At 36.9% G+C, this 24,588-nt stretch overlaps 1 protein-coding gene across 1 annotated transcript in view; it reads left to right on the top strand.

The window, feature by feature from the left end:
* WDR19 (WD repeat domain 19) overlaps positions 1 to 24,588 on the top strand; it is a 69,584-nt gene that overhangs the window by 36,632 nt on the left and 8,364 nt on the right. The window contains exons 18-32 of the mRNA XM_006918925.3: positions 1,884 to 2,043; positions 2,237 to 2,347; positions 4,410 to 4,519; positions 7,338 to 7,395; positions 10,182 to 10,322; positions 10,403 to 10,485; positions 10,977 to 11,060; positions 12,294 to 12,440; positions 12,759 to 12,883; positions 14,832 to 14,944; positions 16,334 to 16,402; positions 16,924 to 17,001; positions 18,179 to 18,275; positions 19,754 to 19,878; positions 23,524 to 23,605. Of these exons, the coding sequence (XP_006918987.1) occupies positions 1,884 to 2,043; positions 2,237 to 2,347; positions 4,410 to 4,519; positions 7,338 to 7,395; positions 10,182 to 10,322; positions 10,403 to 10,485; positions 10,977 to 11,060; positions 12,294 to 12,440; positions 12,759 to 12,883; positions 14,832 to 14,944; positions 16,334 to 16,402; positions 16,924 to 17,001; positions 18,179 to 18,275; positions 19,754 to 19,878; positions 23,524 to 23,605 (1,583 nt within the window). The remainder of the gene's footprint in view (positions 1 to 1,883; positions 2,044 to 2,236; positions 2,348 to 4,409; positions 4,520 to 7,337; positions 7,396 to 10,181; positions 10,323 to 10,402; positions 10,486 to 10,976; positions 11,061 to 12,293; positions 12,441 to 12,758; positions 12,884 to 14,831; positions 14,945 to 16,333; positions 16,403 to 16,923; positions 17,002 to 18,178; positions 18,276 to 19,753; positions 19,879 to 23,523; positions 23,606 to 24,588) is intronic.

The following is a 24,588-nucleotide window of genomic DNA, read 5'->3' as shown; positions in this document are numbered from 1 at the left end:
GCCACTGTCAATTCCTTTGAGGTTCTCGTTCTTCCGACCATCTCTTAAACGTTGCTCTTTCTCAGGGATGGGCCCGTGAACTTCCTTCATCTCTTCTCACTCTAATTATTCTTCCTGAGTGCGTCTCCTCTACTTACATGGTTTCAGTACCATCTATATGAGACACTCCAGAATGTGCATCTTCAACTTAAACTTGTATTTACCATGACCTACCAGTCACATGCAGTTAGGAGTCCATGAGTTCCTCACATTTACCCTGTTTAAAGCAACTCATCATCTTTCCCAGTCCCCTTTTCTCCTCCTGTCCTAATCACATATGCACATGCCCTAACACACATACCCCGCCGCCCACCAGATTCTTTTCGACTCCCATATTCCCCAATCTTAGGTCCTCTCTTGGAAGAATATACTGTAAGGTAATCATTTCCTGACTGCTCCCTCTGCTGATAGCCTCATAAGTCTCATCTTTTCTCCATACGCATTTGGAAAGGTGACTCTAATCCTCTCATTTCACTTCTGAAGATCTTTCAGGGACTTCCCATCGCCTTTAGAAAGAAATCCCTACTCCTTGGGGACCTCGGCCTGACATACTAGGCACTTGATTCAATGCCAGTCTCAGCTGTCCCCACTCCTCCACTTCTTCTCTGTTCCATTAGCTGTTTGTATTCAATATTTTTCATGATTCTCTGCCTTGGCACATGCTGTTCTCTCTTCCTGGAATGCCCTTCTCCTCCGTCTGTGTTTAGTAACATCTCTTCCTCCACCACTCAGTGGAGCCCTCTCCTGCTACAGGAAGCCTTTCCTGAAGCCCCAGCCACTGGCAGTCTTTCTGTTGTGTTGACTCAGAGCCAGGATACAGCTATATTATGTTTTATAGAACTTTATCCCTTACCACTGCATGTCTTGGACTAGGCTTTTAAGGCCTCAGATCATTACTTTCCTCATCTATAAAGGAGAAATAGTAACATATAGTGGATAGGGTTGTTAGGGAAGGTAGTGAGAGAGCATATACAAAGTACTTAGCACAAGGATTCGTGTATTGTAAGCACAAATCGTACTTTGTTACAGTCATTTGTTCGCTTATCCATGTCTTCCACTTTCCCCAATTAGAATGCCTGAGACAATGGCTGTTTCATTTTTGTATCTTGGTTCCAAGCACAGTTCCTGGCACATAATAGGTGCTTAGTAAATGCGTGTTGGATGGGAGAAAGCATAGGTGAATAGACGGATGGGTGTAATGTATTCATTAATCTAAAGGTTCCACAGAAGTTTAATTGGCATTTGTGGTCATGTTTAAACCGGAAGTCGTCACCTTTTTCTGTTCTGGGCTGGGTGGTATGTATTTCAGGCTTTAAGAGCCACAGGGTCTCTGCCATTCCTACTCAAGTCAGCTCTAGTAGCGGGACAGCAGCTGAGACAATCCATAACGAATGTGCTGCTCAGTAGCTGCATTCCATTACAACTTTGTTTTTAAAAACAGGCAGCTGCCTGAATTTGGCCTGTGGACCATAGTTTGCTGGCCCCTGCTTTACACTTCCAAATTTATAGGAACAGAGTATTAATATTATTTGACTAATGTGAAGACAAAATTAATTTTCACCTTGTGTGAAGTAAACCAAAAATAAATAAATAGAAGTAGTTGTTAATGAGGGAGGGTGGTTACTCAGAGTAGATTTAGATTAATAAAATTTAAGAAAAAACACCTATATAAAAAAGGGAGAAAAGTTTATGTAGTTTTTCATAACTTGGAAATAATGATTACAGATTAGAAATGTTTTTGCAAAATTTGTCTGGGGCATAACATTAAATTCTATATAATCTGAAAATTGTCTAGTACGGGGCAAGTAGAGCTCCCTGATGAAGCTTTTATACTCAAATCCTAGGTTTTCTGATGCTTGGGAAATGTGCAGGATTCTGAATGACCAAGCTGCCTGGAACGAGTTGGCCAGAGCTTGTCTGCACCACATGGAAGTGGAGTTTGCAATCCGCATTTATCGTACAATTGGCAATGTTGGCATGGTGATGTCCTTGGAACAAATAAAGGTAAATAACATTTTATGAGAATTACGGTTTAAATGGTATTCAAACATTTTAAATTTCTGCAGTTAATCTTACCTAACTCATAAACAAATTTATTGATAGAACATTACCACTTCCTATAAGCAGTTTTTTTTTTTTTTTAACTTTAACCTTTATATTTCTTCTCATTAAAACTCCTTTTTTTTTTTTTTTGTAGGGAATAGAGGATTACAATCTTTTGGCAGGACATCTTGCCATGTTTTCTAATGATTTCAACCTGGCTCAGGACCTGTACCTTGCATCCAGCTGTCCCGTTGCTGCCCTGGAGGTATGCCAGCAAATAGGGGGGAAATGAAGGGCACGTAAAGGGGGATCTCACCTCTATATAGGTAAAATGTCTCGGCACCAGACATCACATGCATTCCCCATCCCAGAATTTAGACCTCAGCTTTAAAAACCCCTGAGTACTCATTAACTTAAAAAATATTTTCATTCTGCATGCTATAGAGCCGTAAAAGGCATGGCATTGTAATATTACCAATAATTTAAAGTCTAAATATCCAGAGAGAATAGATTTTATAACTTATAGAAACACATACAAATAAAAACAGCTGCCATTTATTGAGTGCTCATATGTGCCAGATACTTTCTGAGCACTTGACATATTGTAATGCATTTAACCCTCACAACACTCCTATGAGATGGTACTTATTTGCTCTGTTTTCCAAATGGGAAAACTGAGGTGCATTTATCTTTTATTTATTGTATGAAATTCTCTTGTGTATTAAGAGATGAGCTAAGGACTAGTGTACCATCACTGGTTTCCCAGAGGTGAGCATTGTAGGGGAAGGACTAGAACCAAATGAACAACCTAGTTTAATGCAAGGAAGAAGGGAGAAGTGGCTGTGTGGAATAACGATTACGAATGTGGAGTCAGACATGTCTGGGTTCAAATCCTAGCTCTGGGTAACCTTGGAAGAGTTATTTCATCTTTCTGTGCCCTAGATCCCATTTCTTTGAAGTAGGGATAACAATATTTAGCCCACAGGGTTATTGTAAAGATTTAAAAATGAGATCAGATCTTTTAGAGTTGCGCCTGCTCAATAGTAAAGACACAAACATGGTAGCCGACGTCATTAACTTTCCACCTCAAACTGGCAGTTCTACAGCTATAGATGGGAGGTGGTTTCGAAAACGTATCTGCTGTTAATGTCACAATTTACTTTTTTCAAATTGTTCTGTAGCAAATTTTCATTTTTAAATTTTGAGTGAAATAATTTTGTTCTAAGAAAAAAATTAGATAATTTTACAATATTATTTGAGGTAATCGGGGACACCCTGAGAAACTTTCAGAACTTGGATTGGTACGCACTGAAGTAGGAATAGGGCTACTGCGAGTGAGGGCTAAGAAGCGATCTTAGCTGTTCTGCATTTAGGTATGGACACTTGTCACGTGCTACTAGGTTTGAAAGGGATTTGAGGTGATGGCTTCACAATGGAGAAGGACGATTGTACCCTGTCATTTCTTTAACCTCACTTCGAAGGCTGATGAGTTATCTTGGTAAGGAAGTCAGGCAAAACCCTACTGCCCAGCTCTGCTGCATACTAACAATGTGACTTTGTGTATAAAACTAGCCTCTTTTTGCCTCAGTTTTTGGATCTCTGAAATGGGCACAAGAATGGTTTATTGCAAGAGGCCTATTTGTGAAAAGTAAATAAGCTAATGCCCTAGAACATTACCTGGCGGAAAATAGCACTTGAAAAATGTTAGCTATTACTAATTCTTTTTAAAATGTGAATAAAGCAAGGAATGAACTCAAAAAGATTCTTGATTAATCAGTTAATATTTGGAATTATGTACCAGACACAGATAAAGGAGCCGGAGAGGACAGTCACATTTTATTTATTTGCTGTTACTCACATTGCTTCAGATTTTCTCAGAAAATAACTTCAATTCCTACAGTAAAATATTTCTCAACTTTAAAAAAAAATTATTTCCCCTCTTAGAATAAAATTATTTCCCCTCTTAGAATAAAAATTAATTAAACTTAATTCAACCAAATTAATTAATTTTGAGTCAATTAAAATTTTCCCTATTGAGAAAAATTAAATACTAAATAAAATTTTGTTAGGTAGAATTGAATTTTGGAGGGCCAAAAACCATTGTAATAGCTCAGATGTTTTTTTTCCCCAAGGACTCATTTTCACCCCCTGGCAGGCTCTGTCACCCCCATTGAGAACATATACTATAGTAATATATTATCTCTGCAAAGGTCAAGTTTCACTTTTAAACAATAAGTTTTTGTAATAACTTTTATTAAAACTAATGCTGGATGGTGACTGCAAAATAATTTGCTCATTCAAAATTAAGATCTTTCTTTTTCTAATAGATGAGAAGGGATTTACAGCATTGGGACAGTGCTCTACAATTGGCAAAGCGTTTAGCCCCAGACCAAATACCATTTATATCCAAAGAATATGCTATTCAGCTTGAATTCACGTAAGTCCTCGTCTATATATGTTTCATTTAGGATCTAATTACTGAATATCTTCAATTTTAAACTCTTATTTAAGGCCCTCATAGATTTAATAATTGCTTTTTAAGGGGAAAAAGCTATATTAATTATACCTCCAAAAAAATGTTTTTTCTAACTAATGATGTCTTATCCATGCATTTACCCACTTTCATTTTTAGCATTCAAGTCTAAGTTTGGGTCTAAGCCTTTTCTACATTTAGAATCTAATTGTTGTTATTTTGAATCACATTTGATTAACAACAGTTAGCATAGCATGAGGGTGACATAGTGCTTTTCATAATCTAAGCTCATGATCTTGACCTCTTCGAACACTTCGAGGATTTACAGTGTAATTTCAAGGCATAGTGAAAAATACTGGGTTTTGGTCTATAACTTCTGTTTGCTTAAATTTGTAGTTTTTCTTTTTTAAATTGAGTTGCATATGAATAAAAATTTGACAATTAATCTTGAAAGCCAAGCCAGAAGCTTTTCACTGGCAGCCATTCAGTGCTTGAGTAATGATCCTTCATGATGCATGATTAGGCTTCACAAATCTTTCCTGCCTTTGGAAATGCCATAATCTATTCTGAGAGATTTTGAATTTTCCAATCCTTTTAATTACTAGACAGTTTTAATTATTAATAGTCTTAATTGACAGACTGAAATAATTTTTATTTCAGTGCCGCATAAAAGTGTAATTTTAGAAGCATTCAAGATCCATTTTTAATTTACATTCAGCCATGGTTAATGGTTCCAATGCAAATACTTGCAGAGACAATAAATGAATAATTTATTTGCAAATATAAATTCACATGTGTATCTTCAGTGACAACTACATCACAACTGGACAATTTCTTTTGACGTTATAAGATACATTCCAATTTCAAAATAGTAAATGTGGAAAAAAATTGTTCTTTGAATAAAGAAAATATAGCTCTAACATTTGATTAAAAATTTTTATATAGTTTCATTTTTTTTTCCACATAGACTTTGGATTCATTGAGAATATAAAAACACAGATTATAATTGTAGAAATTATTCTATCAAAAAGTACTCTTTGTAACCAGGATACCTTATTTAAAATTTTTCATTTATTTCTCCAAATAAAAACTTTTTGGAGACGTTTTCTTCTTAGTCAACCTTGATTTAAATTTGTCACATTTCTGCCCTTTACAAAGTAAATAACATAAATTAAAAAGGACAAATTAGAATCTTAGTGCAAAAGGTAAGGCCCCAGTGCCCCTCCATCTCTATCCTGAGGGTGACTGGATCTTAGAGTACAAAATTTCCATGCTCTAGAGAAAGAGGTCACTACATTGGGTGATGACCTACCATATTCTGTCAGCACAAATACCCCAGTAAACCTTCGGACTATGCAGAAAACTGAGATTTTCTCTTCTTTCTTGGGAATCAAAGCTGTTGTAGCAAACTCAAACTATTTCATTATTGAAAGCCTGTGCTTTGTTGTTGCTCATCATGACCTTAAAGCCACCAATTCTCAAAACTTTCTTTGCTATTAGTATGCTGACTCCTAGAGCCTGATCTAGACAGTATACTTTAGCCCCCAACAATCAAGAGAGTTTCACTTGTGATAATAGTAACTAAGTAGATATATCTCATCATCATCAAACATCTCAGTGGCTTCCAGCTGCTGATTTTGACACTTAAGACCCTAGGTCTGTACTTAGTTCCAAAAGCCTGTTTCATTGTGCATGCAAGACCTTGATTAGGTCAAAGCAGGACCATTCTTTCAACTGTGGAAGAGGCTAGCTCTCTAGTCTAGGATTAGACTAATGAGCTAGATCCATATAAGAGTTCCAAAATAATAATAAAGTGAATGAACTGAAATAACGTAAAGTGAGGTTCCAAAATATTAAGTTAGCATCTCCTAATTGGGTTTGCCGAAGGAAAACGTTGGGTTACTGAAGGAGGAACTGTCATTCCTTTGTCAGGAGACATGCGTAACTGTGATGTAATTGGGTCCAAATATTAGAAATGTCCACTTAGGAACGTTGCTGATTGTGAAGCCCTGGGCTGTCCAAAACGAAGTTCTCAATCAACAGAACAGCTTGTCTTCCAAAAAAAAATTCCTTGTACACCAGCAGATGAGGAAACTGAGTGAGGCTTGGAGGGGTTGAATAGTTTGCCTAAGCTGATGAGATGGATCTCAAATAATGCCATTTTCATAGCTGATTAATTTATTCTGGAGATGGTTTCTCCGAAGAAGATGGATCTCCAAATGGATCTTAGGCAAATCACTGTTCTACTCTGTCCCAAATAATAAAAATGATCGAGATAATTTATGTCTTCTGGATATGCAGATTGTGTTAACATCAGTCATGGGATTAGGGAGTAGATTTTATATATTATATATAATACTTTTTGTCAGAGTAAGAAACAGGGCCCTCAGTACTGTTATTCTAGCATTTTCCTCCATTTCTACCCATTTCTCTGAATACATATTCTACTTATAAATATTGGGTTTTTGGAAAAAACATCATTTGTCATTTGGATGACTCAAAGGAGATAATTAACCAAAAGTGGCCCATAAAACTTTATGTAGCTCCTCAAAATGCCAGCATAGTACAAAATTAGAACCTTACAGTCTAGCATAACCCAGTTTCATAAGTATTTTTAAAGTAGCAAAATAATGGACTGCACTTGAAAGAATGCATGTGCATGTTGTATATCACATCTTTTGTGATCTTAAGCAACTCAGTGACAAAGATGATCTTCTAAATCTTGTATATGTAAATAAGATGTTTAAATATGTATTTAAATTCACTCTGATTTTTCTTTCAGAGGTGATTATGTAAATGCTTTGGCTCATTATGAGAAGGGAATAACAGGTGATAATAAGGTAACCTTGAATAAAGATAAGATATGCATAATTATCTTTGGGTTTGTTGTTAATTTAAAATATCATGATGTTGCTTGCATTGTATTTATTCAGTACTAAGCAGGTGAACCTTTTTTCAGTTTATTGACAATTTTGCAAGGATATATAGTTAAATCATTAAAAAACACTTTAAACTCTTAAAAACTGAAGATAACATTATATTTATAGTCTGAAAAAGATATGTTTTCCATTGTATCCTAAACATGAATTTCTTATTAAGGTTGGGAGTAAAATTTTTATCTCTTCCCATTTACTGGCTATGATTTTCTAAGGCTTTTCCTTTTACTCTCAAAAAGTTGCAGTAACTACTTTGAAAGTGAATCTCAGGCCATAAAAGTTCCTCTTTTTCACTCTCATGCTGTATGTTTTATGATGAACCCAGTAAGCGTGAACTTTACTTACAACTCCAACCCATCCTCCCATCCCAGAATTTTAGCTCAAAAGGCTAAATTTTGCAATAAAAATTGATGTTTTTAAGTTAGGCGATATCTTGGAAAAATTGAAAATCTTTTTATTTTGTTTTACATCTTTTTATTTTGTTTTACATTTATTAAAAATAATACAACTTTATTTTGTTTTACATCTTTAGCATATTTATTAAAAATAATACAATTTCATTAGAGTTAATTTTAAAAATCACTAAAGTATGTTAACACGAAAAGAGAGCATCCAACATTCTCTCCTGCATCCACGTGCCTCAATGGTTACTGCCGTTAATTATTTTATATATTTCCGACTATCATCTCTTCTAAGCATACAAATTTGTATATAATATGGATTTTTACTAAAAATGAAATTATTTCCATTTAGCAAAGATCAACTGAGAACCCATTCTGTGAAGAGCAGCATTTTGCTTGCTTCATGGTCTTTCATAGTCAATACATATGAATCCGTTTTAATATTAGAGCTTCTAAAATTCCATTGTTTGGATGTACAGCAGTCCCCTCTTATCTGCAGGGATGTGTTCCAAAACCCTCAGCTAATGCCTGAAACCACAGATCATCCTGAACCCTATATATACTATGTTATTTCTATACATACACACCTGTGATAAAGTTCAGTTCATAAGTTAGGCATAGTTAGAGGTTAATAACAATAACTAGTAATAAAACAGAACAATTATAACAGTATACTATAATAAAGATATGTGAATGTGGTCTCTCCTCAAAATATCTTATTATACTATTACTTTTTCACTTAGAAGAAGCACCTTGCTTTGGCACATTTGAATTGCCAGCATCATTGCACTTTGGGGCCATTAGTAAGTAAAATAAGGGTGACTAGAACACATGCTCTGGGATACCATGACAGTGGATCTGATAACCAGACATTTACTAAGTGACTACTAGGTGGGCAGCGTCCACTGTTTGGATATGCTGGACACAGGGATGGTTACGTCTCAGGTCGACAGCGTAGCCATGATTTCATCATGATACTCAGAATAGCCAGCAATTTAAAACTTATGAATCGTTTATTTCTGGAATTTTTCATTTCCTGTTTTCAGACCACGGTTGATCATGTAAAGTGAAACCGCAGATAAAGAGGGGATGACTACACCATAAAATTTTCATCCAGTCCCTTATTGAATTACAATTGGTTTTGTTTCTGTTTCTATTAAAAACGCTACAATGACTATTCTACCTAGTATATGTATGTTTAACTACCTTAGATAGTATTTCTGAAGGACATATTCTTCTTACAGGTAGGATTTCTAGGTCATAAAATTTGTGCTTTAACTTTTTGTTACTGCAAAATTGCTTTCCAAAAGTAATTGTAGTAATTCATACAGCTATCAGCCATGTATGAAAATATCCATTTCCCCCACAGTCTCAACAACAGTGAATGTTATCAATTGCTTTTTCTCTACCAATTTGATCAGCAAAAAAAAGATATTTCATTTTATATGTTTGATTATTAATCAAACATATAAGTTGGGTATGTTTTATTTATTGTCTAATTGTATGTTTTTCTAATGAATTGCATGATCATCTTCCTTGCTCATTTATATCTTGGGTATTTGACCTTTTTTTTGTCAATAGGCTACATCTATTTTAGTTCATTCTTTATTTGTGTTATCAAATACAGTCACCACTAGCCACATGTAGCTATTTAAACTTCTTAAAATTAGATAACATTTAGGTTCAGTTTCTCTGTCACATTAGTCATATTTTAGGTGTTCAGTAGACACTTGTGCCTGTTAGCTACCCTGTAGGACAGGGCAGATACAGAACATTTTCATTGTCATGGAATGTTCTACAAGACATGCTGCTTTACGTAAAATGTAATCTGACATTACATTTTACTAGTTCAGATTTGAAAAGCTTTTTAGCTATTTTTAATGAATTAATAAAGTATTTGTTTAATCGTGCCTAGTAGAGAAATATTCCATTTAATAAATGATTTTTCTCTTAATTTTATTCATAGCATTTATGCTATGTATCCAGTATATTTCTTCTTACATAAAATTTTATACCAAGAAGACATACATAGATATACAAAGTATTAAGAAAAGGGTAGTAAAAGTTTGGTTTTAATCACAAAATATCTAGACTCTGAAGAAAAAAATATAACTTTGCAACAGATGAAAAAAAAAGACTCAATATTATTTCAAAATCTTGAAATTTGCCTGAAAGACATAATGAAAGTAAACCTAACCTTTGGGATCATTTTAGATTTAAATTGTTTGGCTAAAATATAGCATTTTAAGTTAGGGTCTGATTTGTTAGCTATTTGCCTTATAATTACAGGAACATGATGAAGTATGTCTGGCTGGAGTGGCCCAGATGTCCATAAGAATGGGAGACATTCGCCGAGGAGTCAACCAGGCCCTCAAGCATCCCAGCAGGGTTCTCAAAAGAGACTGTGGGGCCATCCTGGAAAATATGAAGGTATGCTTTTCTATGTTTAAATATTCATGCAGTCTTATAAATAACAAATTTAGGATTTTAACAATCTCGTATTCTTTTAGCAATTTTCAGAAGCAGCCCAACTATATGAAAAAGGTCTCTACTATGACAAAGCAGCATCTGTCTACATCCGCTGCAAGAATTGGTAAGAATTTACTGAACTTTGTTCTGAGCAGGTGTGGAAATGAATGTGGCCATGTGATCTCTCCACCAGTTTCCTGCTGCTGCACCTACCTGTCCATCCTGCTCCCCTGTCTGGGTTTCCCTCCACCTCCTTTCCTTATTTTTAGACAAGTTCATATTAATAGTTTTTTTTTTCCCCCAAAGAAAAGCACATTCTTTTGTTTTGATATGAGGAAATCCGTGATCAGATAAGTTACTGGGGTAAAAAAAACCCATTGCCCCCAAAGAGTTAATGAACTAACTTTCATTTTCCCACAGAGGTGGGCTGGGGGTGATCAGGAGAAAAAGCAATTAAATCTTTTACCTCTAAGAACCAAAATCTTTTAAAGATCATGATCACTGGTTTTTTGTGTGTTTGTTTTTTTTGAATCCCCAAAACTAATATTTGATTGTCGGAACTGCTGTTGGAGTGAATAGAGTGCTGATACTTTTCTCCTAAACTTTCCTTTCTAGGGCAAAGGTTGGTGAGCTTCTGCCTCATGTTTCTTCTCCAAAGATTCACTCGCAGTATGCTAAAGCTAAAGAAGCAGATGGAAGGTTTGTACGGTCTCTCAAGTTTACACAAATTTAAAGTGATGTTTTATAAATTAACAGTTGATATTTGCAACCTTTTAAGAAAGGCAAAGCAGAGAAAGGCAGAAAAAATCTTTACTCCCAGTCTAGCCTGAAGTAACCGACTAGTAAATTTTTCCCATACTTTATATACCTCAATCAGTCCTTTGTATTCAAATATAGACTGATATCTCTTTTTAAGGGTTAAATAATAGAAGTTGAAATTTTGATATAGTATGGCATGAAAATGAAGTTAAGCAATAGTCATTTTTATTAAAGAGGATACCTTACTGATGCAGAGGGGGAAAAAAACCGAAGAACCATGAATGCCATACCTATGGGTGCACTTTTTAAGCTGCAAAACAATATTAAAATATAGCAATAAATGGATGGATGGTTAATATCCTAAATATACAAAGATCTCCTGCAACTTAATATGAGAAACTCAAAACGCTAGGAGGAAATGGAGTCCGAGAGGAGGAAATACAGTTATGAAATCGCATTTCATGCAAACGTGAAAAAGCTCTGCTTCATTAATAGTAATGAAATTAAAGCAACAGTGTATCCTTTTAACCTATCATATTGGGAAAGATTTATTTTAAACTAATAACCATACTGTCAAAATGTACTTGTTATACATGACTCATAGGAGTTTAGATTTCTAAAGCTTTTAGAAAGGTATTTGGTAGTATGTATTAAGATATTTTGAAAGGTTAATACCTTCTACTTTTAGAAAAGAACCTTAGGATATAGACATGTACACTAAATGTCTTGATGAAATGGAAAGAGCTGGAGAGCTGCTGGAAAAAGCCGAAGAGAAGCCGAGCGCCATCTAGAGGTCAACACGCAAAGATTTTATAATCGCTGTTAAGCTTTGTCAATAGTTGTGAAAAATTTTATATTTTTGTGTTTTCTAAAATAAGCCTATATTAATAGTATAATATTCAAAATTAAAAAGATTTAAAATATTATGTAGATATGGTTCAGGTGAGAAAACACAATTCAATATTGGTATTTTATTGTTAGTTCATCAGTCCTCTAAAAAGAACGTATTTTAGTGAGTTGGTTCCTGGTAGTCTTTCTGATGAAAGACGAAGTTCAAGAAAAAAAAAAAAACTGCCACCAATAAAAGAGCAAAGTGTCCCAAACATTACTGACATTTTCCCCCTAAATGTGACAGTATTAAGAAAGTTTGTCTGAACCAAGTATTTCTTATAGATACAAAGAGGCAGTTGTGGCTTATGAGAATGCAAAACAGTGGAACAGTGTCATCCGAATCTATCTGGATCACCTCAACAACCCTGAAAAGGCTGTCAGTATTGTCCGGGAGACCCAGTCTCTGGATGGAGCCAAAATGGTAGCCAGGTAACATGAGGCATTGATATTTTTGGATTTCTAAAACCTAGCCTTAAAAGAAAGCTTCTGCTTCCCTTTATCAATTAACTAAATCCAAATAGAACATTTATTTATTTATTTTTTCAAGTTAGGTCTAAGCATTTAAATTCAAAGGCTGTTAGTTGTGATTAGCATATGAGAGAATGTTTTTCAAATATAAGTATATAATAGAGAACTGCAGTTTACTTAATACATTTTTTATTGTTACATGGTTTCTCCTGGTGGAGAAAGACTATTTTGTAAATGACGAACTTATTGAGTCGAGCTAATTTCAGTACTTTGTTTTAGGTTTTTCCTGCAGTTAGGTGACTATGGATCTGCCATCCAGTTTCTCGTTATGTCCAAATGTAATAATGAAGCTTTCACACTGGCTCAGCAGCACAACAAAATGGAAATCTATGCAGACATTATTGGTAAATATCATTGTGTTCCTTAATATAAAGATTTTTATCATAGAAACACTTTGACTCTTAGGATTAATGATCAGATTGGTATACCCACAAGCACATGCATACACACCATTTGTACAGACGGGACACACACATATCTATATGTTACTTGTTAGATTTCAAGATCTCTACTGTCACCTTAAAGGTGAGATGGAATTATGACCATTTTCAAAAATTAAGGTGTTTTTTGGTGACTTCCAAGAGAGGCCAGATTTCCCAAAACCTGTTGCTGATAAATCAGTGGTAAAGCAGGGTTCCAAAATGAAGGTGAAAGGATGTGCAGAATGAGTTTTGAAAAAGCAAATGTTTTTACAAATTAAAAAAATTGAGTTACAAATTAAGAATCTGTGGTTACTTTGATGAAGAGTGATGTACGGAAGATGTGGTTTTTAAAGATTTTGAAAGTCCGAAAGAGAATTTGATATTCTGAGAACACCTGCTCACAGGTTTTCTTCCCAGGTTTGCAGTTATTCTTAGAAACTACCGAAATAATTTCACATTTTCATTTTCTGGGCCACACATAACATGTGGTGGTGTTTTGCTTTTTTGTTGTTGTCGTTGTGGTATGATATACATAACATAAATTTACTATTTTAACCATTTTCTCAGTGTACAGTTCTGTGGCATTAAGTACATTCACATTGTTGTGCAACCATCACCACCATCCACCCACAAAACTTTTTCATCATCCTAAACTAAATCTCTGTATCCATTAAACAATAATCCTCCATTCCCCTTTCTCTCCAGCCCCTAGTAACCACTGTTCTACTTTCTGTTTCTATGAATTTGACTATTCTTGGTACCTCATATATGTGCGATCATAAAATATTTGTCCTTTCATGTTATTTTTTTAAATTCACAAAATGATCATAAGAATTAATGATAGGATTCATGAGAAAATTTTTGTCTTCAAGGGAAAAAAGAAGTAAAAGCATCTTCTAATATCTTAGGAAGTCACTCAGATAATTGAAGAAAATAAAGAGCTATTGATAAAAAAAGGAGGTACAGATAAAAGCAGTGTTACAATTATTACTGTTTAACCTGACAGATGACATTTCTGTTCCAACATTACAAATTACCATTGGAGTAAAGCATTTGAGTTTTTCTAATTTTATAAGGATGTGGTTTACCCTGTATCATACACATACATGTGCGTGCATGCACACACTCCCACCCCCGCAGACCCCAAAACAACATACACACCTTTCTACCCATATAAAGTCCATATCTGCCCTGGGCTGGAGGCACAGGGCTCTGGTTATACATGGGTATCCTGCTGGGCCTCCAACTCCCATGGGTTAATGTAAACGATGAATTGGAACTCCAGCAGCGTTAGGGTCCTTCTTCCTCTGCACTTAATGTATTTAAGCCTCAAACCAAAAGAATAACAATAATCATCATTAAGTAGCATCTATTGACCATCTTCCTTACTTTCTGACAAACACAGACTATTGTTTAAACTAGGCATCACTGAGAAAGGGAGCTGGATTACATTTGTGTTATGATTAACTTTGCCTCTGATTGTTCTGGAACTCTAGGCAAATCATGGCTGAGATTATAGTCATAGTTGTTCCTGTTGTTTTAGGAAATAAGATTGAGGCTCTCAAAGGATGATAAAAGTTGCTAGGGGTAATGCCCAACCGTAACCTCGATCCTCACAGAGCCTCATAATTTCCTCTCCTGATTCATTCCTGTTTAGACTGGAAAGGTGGGACAAAGTTGATACGTGGGATAATTACAATGAATGTGCTTTGTGATGAAAGCAGACATTGATAATAACATCGATATGTGCTGTTAAAAGTTTTTAATTATCTATTTTTGGATCACCTATTTTTAGATCTTATTTTCAGGTTAGCAATAAAAGGTAAAGAAGTTTTTCTGAGATACTTTACTCAATGAACTTCTGTTGTAGGTTCTGAAGACACTACTAATGAAGACTATCAAAGCATTGCCTTGTATTTTGAAGGAGAGAAACGGCATTTTCAGGCTGGAAAATTCTTCTTGTTGTGTGGCCAATATTCACGAGTCAGTATACCAAGAAAACGTACATTGGACTCCATAGGAATGATTACAGGAAATAATTCAAAATACATTATGCTCACAGACACCTAGGTTTGAAATCTGAGTCAACTTTGGAATCTTCTCTCTGCCACGCTCAATCACATTCTTCCTCTGTAATATCTCTCACATCTATCGTCTTTTCATTCGAACTACCATCAACTTAATCCAGATCACCTCACTTTATTGTAGTAGTTTCCTATTTTCCCTGTTCTTAATTTCTCTCTTTATAACTCATCCTTCGTTTTGTTCCCCAAATGCTACTTTCTTCATTGCTAAAGAGCCCCTAAAGCAGGGGTTACGAGGTTCAAGCAAGGGACGTAAGTAAGTGAAGTTGTGGGGTAAGGCTGTGTGTTCATGTGTGGCACCGGCTTTAACAGCTGCTACTCAGCTCCAGAAAATTATTGCCATTCAGAAGTTTGAGCTCAGTAGTGCAGGGTCATATGATTTTTCATAAGAAACAGAAGTCAGGGGCTTCCAATTTTAAAATATAGGCCCAGATATTTGTATAATACCTCACTGACTGAAGAAACATCTCTGTGTGAATTCAGCCCTGAGACCACCAGTTTACTATTTCTGGCCTCAGAATTTGACCAGCCAGCCTGAACACCCCAATCTGGCACCCAGCTATTTCCATTGAAGACTCCTATACGCCTGCGAGCTTTCTTCCATCTTGTTCTCCATCTAGATTCCTCTCTGCCCTCTGCCTTGCCTACCACAGACCTGCTAATCTTCACATCCTTTTTCCTTTGTGATACCCTTGGGATCATCCCCATGTTTAATCGTCTTTTCTTCTTCTAAAACCAACGGCTATGCTGCCCATTTGTCTTTTCAGCTTTTATAACCTTCAATTTCTTCATTGGTGTGGTGGTATGGTGTTCAGGAGTTAGACAATTATAACTTAAAATAATTGGTTCCTTACATTATCACATCACATGGATCTCCCCAATTAGATCGCTCATAATACAAAAAGAAGGGCCACATCATATCCTTCCTCGTAGTCTCCATGGCATTTAGCACAGTCTCGTATACATAGTAGCAGGTCGTCAGTAAGTAGTTGTTGAATGAGTAAATGCATGGAAATAATTAAATCTTCTTTCTGAAGGAGGGCACATTTCTAATTTTCATTTTATCAGAAATCAGAACCAGATTCTTCAGAGGATTAACTGGGTCCTTCCATTTTTTAAACTACACGTAGCCTTTTAAGTATACATTTTAAGACCCAGCCCTGTGCAAGCCCCTAGTTGAGATGAAGATACTTTCACAAACTATAATTACTCTGTGTGTAAAAGCTTTGTTTTTCTCAATGCGAAAGCAGTCCGAAGATTTTTAATTGTTATATGATTCTCATTTCAGGCACTTAAACACTTCCTGAAATGTCCAAGCTCAGAAGATAATGCAGCAATAGAAATGGCAATTGAAACTGTAAGTAGACTGTAATGACACTTTCAAGAACGTCAATGTTTTAAAAAACTTTCGAAGTAACTTCCAAACATACACACAAGTAGACCATACAGCATAACAAACTCCCATGTACCTGTCATCTAACTTCAGTAACTGTCAACGCACGGCCAACCTTATTTTATTCATATTGTCACTCCCTTTTCCTATATCATTTTAAAACAAATCGCAGATATTATTCTCTAAGTGTCATAGTCACTTAGGTTAAGAAAGTTTTTATTAAAACATCCAAGAAGTATATTCTCTGTCTGAAAAAAAGTACAGCATTTCGATATAGCAACTTCAAAAAGCTGCAGTTCCTAAGGATGGATTTTTATCAATGGCGACTCTAAATGAATAGAAGACCCTGAGCTTATGTTTCAGGCCCTTGACTATAGATATTTTTACAGTTTTAAATTCTATTTCCTTAGCAGATTATTTGTCCTTTCACCCGCTATAAAAAGGTTTAAGATTTGAATTTACTGTTTTCTTTCTCTTCCTGAAAGGTTGGTCAGGCCAAAGATGAACTGTTGACCAGTCAGCTGATAGATCACCTTATGGGAGAGAGCGATGGGATGCCTAAGGTACTAAAAATGTTTTCTTCACTTGGAGTTTTAGCTATCTTAGTTATGTTTTTACTTTTATTCTGTCATGCTTTTACCTGTTGTGGATTTTGTATCATAGATTTGTAAAATTTTCTCTCTGAATGTAGCCTTAGGTCATCTAGACAGATCATGCATTTTAGAGGATATTGTGTACTTTCTCTCTTTGAAATAAGCATTGCCACCTGTGAAATAGCCATGTCTCTCTAGATACCAATCCTCACCACCCACAATTTTTCTCAGATATTATAGAGTTTTATTTAGTTTAGGAACTATGAAAACTGATTACTAGAACTATGATTTAGCACTAATTCCTAAAAATTAGTATACTTTGTTCATACTTCAAAAGTTATGGGAATTAATAAAAACCATATTTAGCATAAAAGTAACTCAATAGAAATATAAAGTATAAATAAATCAGTAAGAACATACTTTCAAAATATGTGCCTGTCTTGGAGTACGTGTAGAAGTTGGTCTTCTCTCAGTCCTGCTGGGGACAGACTCATATTCCTTTGAGAATGCCCCAGATCTTTTTATTCCTTTTGCTTCGTTAACTTGCCAAAGGGCAGAGGCCCTTAAACTGTTCCAAACCACCTCACCTTACGTCTACTTATTGTATTAATCAAGAAACATCACCAAGCATGAAATTGTCTAGTGTTAAAAGAGAATAGGAGTAGAAAATGGTAAAAGGCCAAAGAAAATTTTATAGGCTAGAGAAATTTATACAGGTATAAAATGTTTTGAGATTTTGCTAAGTTGGCACATTATATAAGGAAACAGTTCATTTTCAAGCACATGAGAGGTAGGGAGTAAATTAGGGACAAAGACGTACCCGAAACCAGATTATGGGGGGTTCACATCCCGGCCCTGCAGGGATCCTGTTGTGTTTCAGTTTCTCATCAGTGAAATTAGTACATTATCATGCCTTCCTCCCAAGGAGGGTATGAGGACTTAAACAGGTTGTATTTCTCAAGTATTTAGACTACCACCAGGCACATATTAAACTAAATATTTGATAAACTAATTGCGTTATTCATTGAGTTTTTAAAACCTCAGCTACTGGAAAGCAAATGTGATTATAACTGATATGCAAAATTATAGGTGTTTCTCCCCTTAGCTAAGGTTGAAAGTAATGGTTCTGTGATGGTTTGTATGTCAGGATGCCAAGTACCTGTTCCGCTTGTACATGGCCCTGAAACAATACCGAGAAGCCGGCCGGACGGCCATTATCATTGCCAGAGAAGAGCAGTCTGCAGGTAGGTCCCTAACGTTCATGTTTTTCTCCCTAAAAGTAGTAGATTCAAGCTCCCAAATCCTTCTCCACCCAGGGGAGAGTAGCCCATTTCTAACCTAGGTTTGCTTTGAACCCAGGAGACCAGGGAGATGACTGTTTCAGGGTTTCAGAGAAGTAAAATAATTTAACATCACGGGAATATCGAACAACTGCACTGAGGGCTTGCTCTTGTCAGGTGCCACCTCTTCTGCTCCTTCAGGGCCTCAGTTCTGTCTCCTGGACGACTGCTCCACCCACTCAGCACACAGCCTCCTACACTCGCACAATGCTCTTTCCATTCCACGTATTTGACCTTAACAATATAAAAGACGTTAGATGGAAGATGAGGTGGTATTATTATTGACCTAGTTATTTATAATGTGCAGGGACTACTTATAGAATCTCCAGAATGCTTGTGTCTACTTACATGCTCTGGAGATATTTATTGGCTAAATCAGAGAATTAGTCTGGTATCTTCCCTAATTTTTACAAGCTGATTCTTTTAGATGTTCGTAAATATGGAACATAATTTTAGAAAATATGGAATTAAATAAGTGATTACTTTATTCAGCTTTACAGCTACTGACTGTCAGATTCATGCTAGGAACTCAAGATTCAGAGAACTGAGCCACAGTTCCATTCTCAATGACTCATGATTTAGTAGGAGAGACAGAAAGCAGATTCAGAGTTATATGGGGGTGATGGTGTCAGAATAGGAAGAAGCATTAAAAGGGCATCAGGAGAGGGGACAGTTGGAGGATGGAGATGAGAGAAGGTAACAAAAACCTCAGCTGAGTTTTGAAAGGATGAGATAGCAGGAGATGAGGGGAAAAGGGGTGCATTGGGAGAGTAAGAGCATGTGAGAACACACATGGGATGCTGGGGCATTGACCTTGACTGAGCAGGAGGGGAGGGCACAGATAAGGTTGGAAAAGTTAGCAGAGGCAGATCCTGAAGGATTTAAGTCCTCTGCTTAGGAATTTGCACTTGGCAGTTTATGTAGGGGTATAACTTTGAAGTTTTGGGGTGTGGGGTGAGGCTTGAGACTTTTATAAGAATACTGATATCAAAACGAAGGCAGATAAAAATCTCAGAAGGAATATGGATTAATACGCTACTGCAGAGAGAGAGGAAAAGACACATTAACTGGGGCCAGGAAGAGAGGCTGAATTTGGGAGACTTAGAAGGTAGACTCAGAACTCAATGACTCACTGGACTTTGGGTCCAGGTGGGTTCCCTGAGAAAGAGTGAGACGAGATGATGACACCACCATTTTCTTCTTGAGGGACTGGCTGGATATTAGTACTATCAAATATAATAGGAAAAACTACTAAGTTTATGTAAGAAATTATTAGGATATTGTTAATAACATCATTAAGCTGTTTGTAAAATGAGGGCCCACTGAAAGTCATTAGAATTCATCCTTCCCAATAATGTCATTTGTACCACCTTTTTTTCAAGGAAACTATCGGAATGCACATGATGTTCTCTTCAGTATGTATGCAGAACTTAAATCCCAGAAGATCAAAATTCCCTCTGAGATGGCCACCAACCTCATGATTCTGCACAGTTACATACTAGTCAAGGTGAGGCCCTTTGAATGACTTGGGGTATAACCTGCCAGGTGTGTTTATCACCTGTAGAGATTTCTTCTGGGCACCTCTCCATCCACTAGAGCAATTTCCTCAATACTCTAATATTAAGTGAAAAAACCAAGATAAGAATAACTATACAATATGCTACCTTTTGTGTGCAAAAAGGCAACAAATAAGAATATATATTCGTTGCAAATAAAATTAGAAATATATTAAAAACAAACCAAACTACCCAAAATAGTTTCCTAAATGAAACAAGGTGCAGTGCGGAGGAGGCAAGACACCGAACCCCAGTCAGTGGGGAAGGCGATAAGGGGGGAGCCAGTTTCTCTGTATCTTTTTATGTTGCTTTGAAGTATATAAATATATTAACTGGTCAAAAAAAAAAGATTTACTGCAAACATTTTTGTTTATCCAGAACTTGCTAGTTTATTAATTCTAAGATAGTGGATTTTATACAGTTTCACCAATTAAAAAAATTTTTTATCGAGGTATTATTGACATATAACATATTGATTTCAGGTGTACACCACGATTCAATATTTGTATACATTGCGAAATGATCACCACACTAAGTCTAGTTACTATCCATCCCTATACAAAGTTAATCATTAGGATTTATTCTCTTGGCAACTTTCAAGTGTGCTCTACAGTACCATTAACCATAATCACCACGCTGTACATTACCCATGACTTCTTTTATAACTGGAAGTTTGTACTCTTGACCCCCTTCACCTGTTTTGTCATGCCCCAACCCCCTCCCCTCTGGCAACCACTATTCTGTTCCCTATATCTGATTTTGGTTTTGTTTTTTAGATTCCACATGTAAGTGAAATCATATGGTATTTCTTTCTCTGACTTATTTCACTTAACATAATACCCTCTGGGTCCATCTGTGTTGTCTCGAATGGTACACACACCACATCTTTATCCATTCATCCATCAATGGACACTTAGGTTATTTCCCTATCTTGGCTATTGAAATACTGCTGCAACGAACATAGGGATGCATATATTTTTTCAAATTAGTGTTTTCTTTTCTTTGGATAAATACCCAGAAGTAGAATTGCTGGATCGAAAAGTGGTTCTATTTTTAATTTTGGGGGAATCTCCATACTGTTTTCCATAGTGGCTATACCAAATCAATGGACACTTAGGTTATTTCCCTATCTTGGCTATTGAAATACTGCTGCAACGAACATAGGGATGCATATATTTTTTCAAATTAGTGTTTTCTTTTCTTTGGATAAATACCCAGAAGTAGAATTGCTGGATCGAAAAGTGGTTCTATTTTTAATTTTGGGGGAATCTCCATACTGTTTTCCATAGTGGCTATACCAATTTATATTCCTACCAGTAGTGCATGAGGGTCTCCTTTATTCTTGTTGTCTTTTTTGATAATAGCCATTCTAACAGGTGCAAGGTGATATCTTATTGAAGTTTTCATTTGCATTTTCCTCATGATTAGTTGTGCTGAACATCTTTCCATGTGCCTGTTGACCATCTGTATGTCCTCTTAAATTCCACCATTTTTAATACTATTTAGTTTTCATCTGAATATAAAAATAGTCACTGAGAAAACTTAGAGAACATAGAAAAGTATAATGAAAACATAATTTATCCTTTAAGTCCATCACTCTGATATAATAGTTAACACTGTGTTGTATGTAGCTTCCATATTTGTATAAATGCATGCGTGTACTTTTTTTTTACTAGAGTAGGATTATATTTATGTCCAGCTGTCTATTGTTTTTAATCAGTGATTTTAAATAAGAACAAAATAGAGCATGCAAACTTTAAATACCTGTATGTACAATTTACATAAATGTTGTGTATGCTATACACATATCTTTGTAAAGATATAGGCAGACTCCAACTTAAGTATTTTTCTAAATTTTCACTTGTGTCAAAGTATATCTCCCCGTATTAATGCTAAATTGGTTTTTAGGCCAGTCCACAAGAGCTTATTTAACTTTGAAGTACCCAGCATAGTCATGTAATGAATGATTTAGACCCTAATTATCATTTATAGTAGCACTGCCCAGAATTTTCTGTAGGGATAGAAGTGTTCTGTATCTGTGCTGCCCAATATGGCAGCCACTAGTCTAGCTGTGGAGCACTTGAAATACAGCTAGTGCAACCGATAAACTGAATTTTTAAATTTATATAATTTTAATTTGTAATTTAAATAGCTATATGTGGCTAGTGGCTACCATATGAGACCACGTGGATCTGTAACACTGATTATAAGGGAAAACTTAGGATTCCAGCTGGCAACCCCCCAGAGTACGTTTCCCTTCAGAGCAGCAGGACCCCCTTTCATAAGGAAAGCAGTAGAAAGCGGGAGAGAGGTCTTTCTCAGCTTCAGACAGGAGTGGTGATGCCCTGTTCTAGAGGCACAGAACCAGCAAAATGGGAGTCTTTAGAGGTAGAGGGGAGGATGGAAAGTTGGTGGAAGAGGACACCCTCCAGGACCAGAGCTTTCTACATTCGCAGGCCATAGGGGTGGTTCTCAAATCTTTTTCTTTCGCTCTGGCCCCAAGAGCTCACCTGTCGCTCCCATCAAGCCAGACACCCTCCTCCCTTCCCACTGAAGAGCACCCTTATGACTTTTCCCTTCAGCTCTACTCTTATGTAAGCACCGTACACTTTCAAGAATTTCTAGGATTTTTAACTGCTTGAGATATTAAAAGAGAAACAGACCCTATTAAGATGCAAAAATGTCACATGCATCTTTAACCCAAGAACTCAAGGGAACTCGAGACTCGGCTTTGGTGGATGCTTCTTCCCCAGAGCTGGGATGGGTACTTTGGCTAAAGAACAGCCTGGGACCTTTTGGGTGTAGATGACTGAGCTGGGCAATCTGAGACCCAGGGAGTCAGTGGAGGGTGAGGGAGAATAAGCAGCCAGGTTTCCCCCCCTCTTTAGATTTGGTTAATATTTATTATGTTGCAGTGCTCAGTATATTACACACCATTTGCTCAGACCTGATGCCTGGGAGTCATTCTGTACTCCCCCTCACATTGTCACCAAACGTCATCAGTTCTGACTCCCAGTCTGTGCACTTCTTTCCATCCTCACTGCCCCATCTTTGTAGGCTCCTTCCTCTCACCCCGATGACCGTGGTGACATCAGGGCCTGGCCCTGCTGACTCTCGAGCCTCATCTCATCCTAAGTGCAACCTTTTCGTCACAGACCCCACTCACACTTACCTCACCCCAGGCCCCTCCAGCTGTCGTAGCCCTTTGGCCACAGGCAGTGCCTCCTCCTTTAAAAACACCCTCTTTCTGCCTAGCTCACTTTCAGATCTCACAACAATTTGGTACAGTTGGTACTTTTAGTCTCCCAATGCTGGCTAGTAAGAGATGGACCAGAGATTGAACTCATGTCTAGTGGTCTAAGGCAAAGTAAAAAGCAGATTGTAGAGTAGGGATGAGGCCAGCAAAGCCATGGTGCCAGGCCGCAGCTGGGAGGAGAAGTAGAGGGAGAAATCCCAGTGGCATCAGCCAAGTAAGTCTGCAAGGATCTCATGATGACCCTGTTTAGGGTCACAGTCAAGTAGTTTTTATTTGGCGGGGATAAGACATGAATTTGGGTTAATCAAAGTCTCTAAGAATAAAATATCATTTATTTCAGATTCATGTTAAAAATGGAGACCATATGAAAGGGGCACGTATGCTCATTCGGGTAGCCAACAACATTAGCAAATTTCCATCACGTAAGTATTGTCTGAGAAGAGCCTATTACCCCATTTCTGCATTATTTTAGCATTGTAAGATCTCTACTCACTAACTCTGCCAGCCACTGTTCTGTACATACAGCAACTCATTAATCCTCACAACCACCCCACGAAGTGGTAACAAGGGGTCCCCAAAACCCCAGATTTGGTAATTCAGTAGGACTTACACAACTCAACATACAGTAGTGCTTAAGGCCAAGATTTATTACAGCAAAAGGATACAAAGGAAAACTGGCAAAGAGGAAAGGCACACAGGCACACAGGACACACTTAACCCTGCCAGGTGTGAGCTGTGTTGACAGCACATGTAAAATGGTGTCTCCCAGGGGACCTCGTGAGAGGCTCGGTGCCCAGGGGTTGTACTGGGGGCTGGTCACTTCGGCAACCCCAGCTTGGCAGGAAACAAGTGTCCAGGCTCCCAGAGAGCTGGCGTTCAGATAAACCACAGTCCATCCAGAGTCCCGGTGCAGTGAGCCCCTCTGGTCAGTTCTGGAGATGGCGGAACGCCTCCAAGATCCAAGTCCCAGATGCCAGCCAAGGGCCAGCCTTTTGAGCAGATCTTTCTAAGGATAACAGTCTCAGTACTGCACTGGGTTATTATTCTTTTCCTTGTTTTACAGATAAGCAGACCGGGGCAAAAAAAGTAATACTTGCCCAAGATCACACAGTCATCTGATAAGTCTCTTGGGCCATTACCTCTGAAAAAGATCCCATTAGTCTAAAAGACATGTTGCTATAACATTCTTCAGTGAATAGATTTTGTCACATTCTATGACAGGGGTCAACAAACTTTTTCTGTAAAGGGTCAGTATTCAAATGTTTGGGGCTTTGTAGGCCATTCACTCTGTCACATTCAGCTCTGCTGTTTTGGCTTGAATGTACGTGAGCAAATGAATATGGCTGGCTGTGTTCCAACAGAACTTTTTCTGGACACTGAAAATTGGACCTCATATAATTTTCAC

Source organism: Pteropus alecto, unplaced genomic scaffold (genome assembly GCF_000325575.1).
Source record: "Pteropus alecto unplaced genomic scaffold, ASM32557v1 scaffold5, whole genome shotgun sequence".
Taxonomy (NCBI): Eukaryota; Metazoa; Chordata; class Mammalia; order Chiroptera; family Pteropodidae; genus Pteropus; species Pteropus alecto.
The sequence above is the reverse complement of the archived record's forward strand: the minus strand, read 5'-3'. Positions and strand labels throughout refer to the sequence as shown.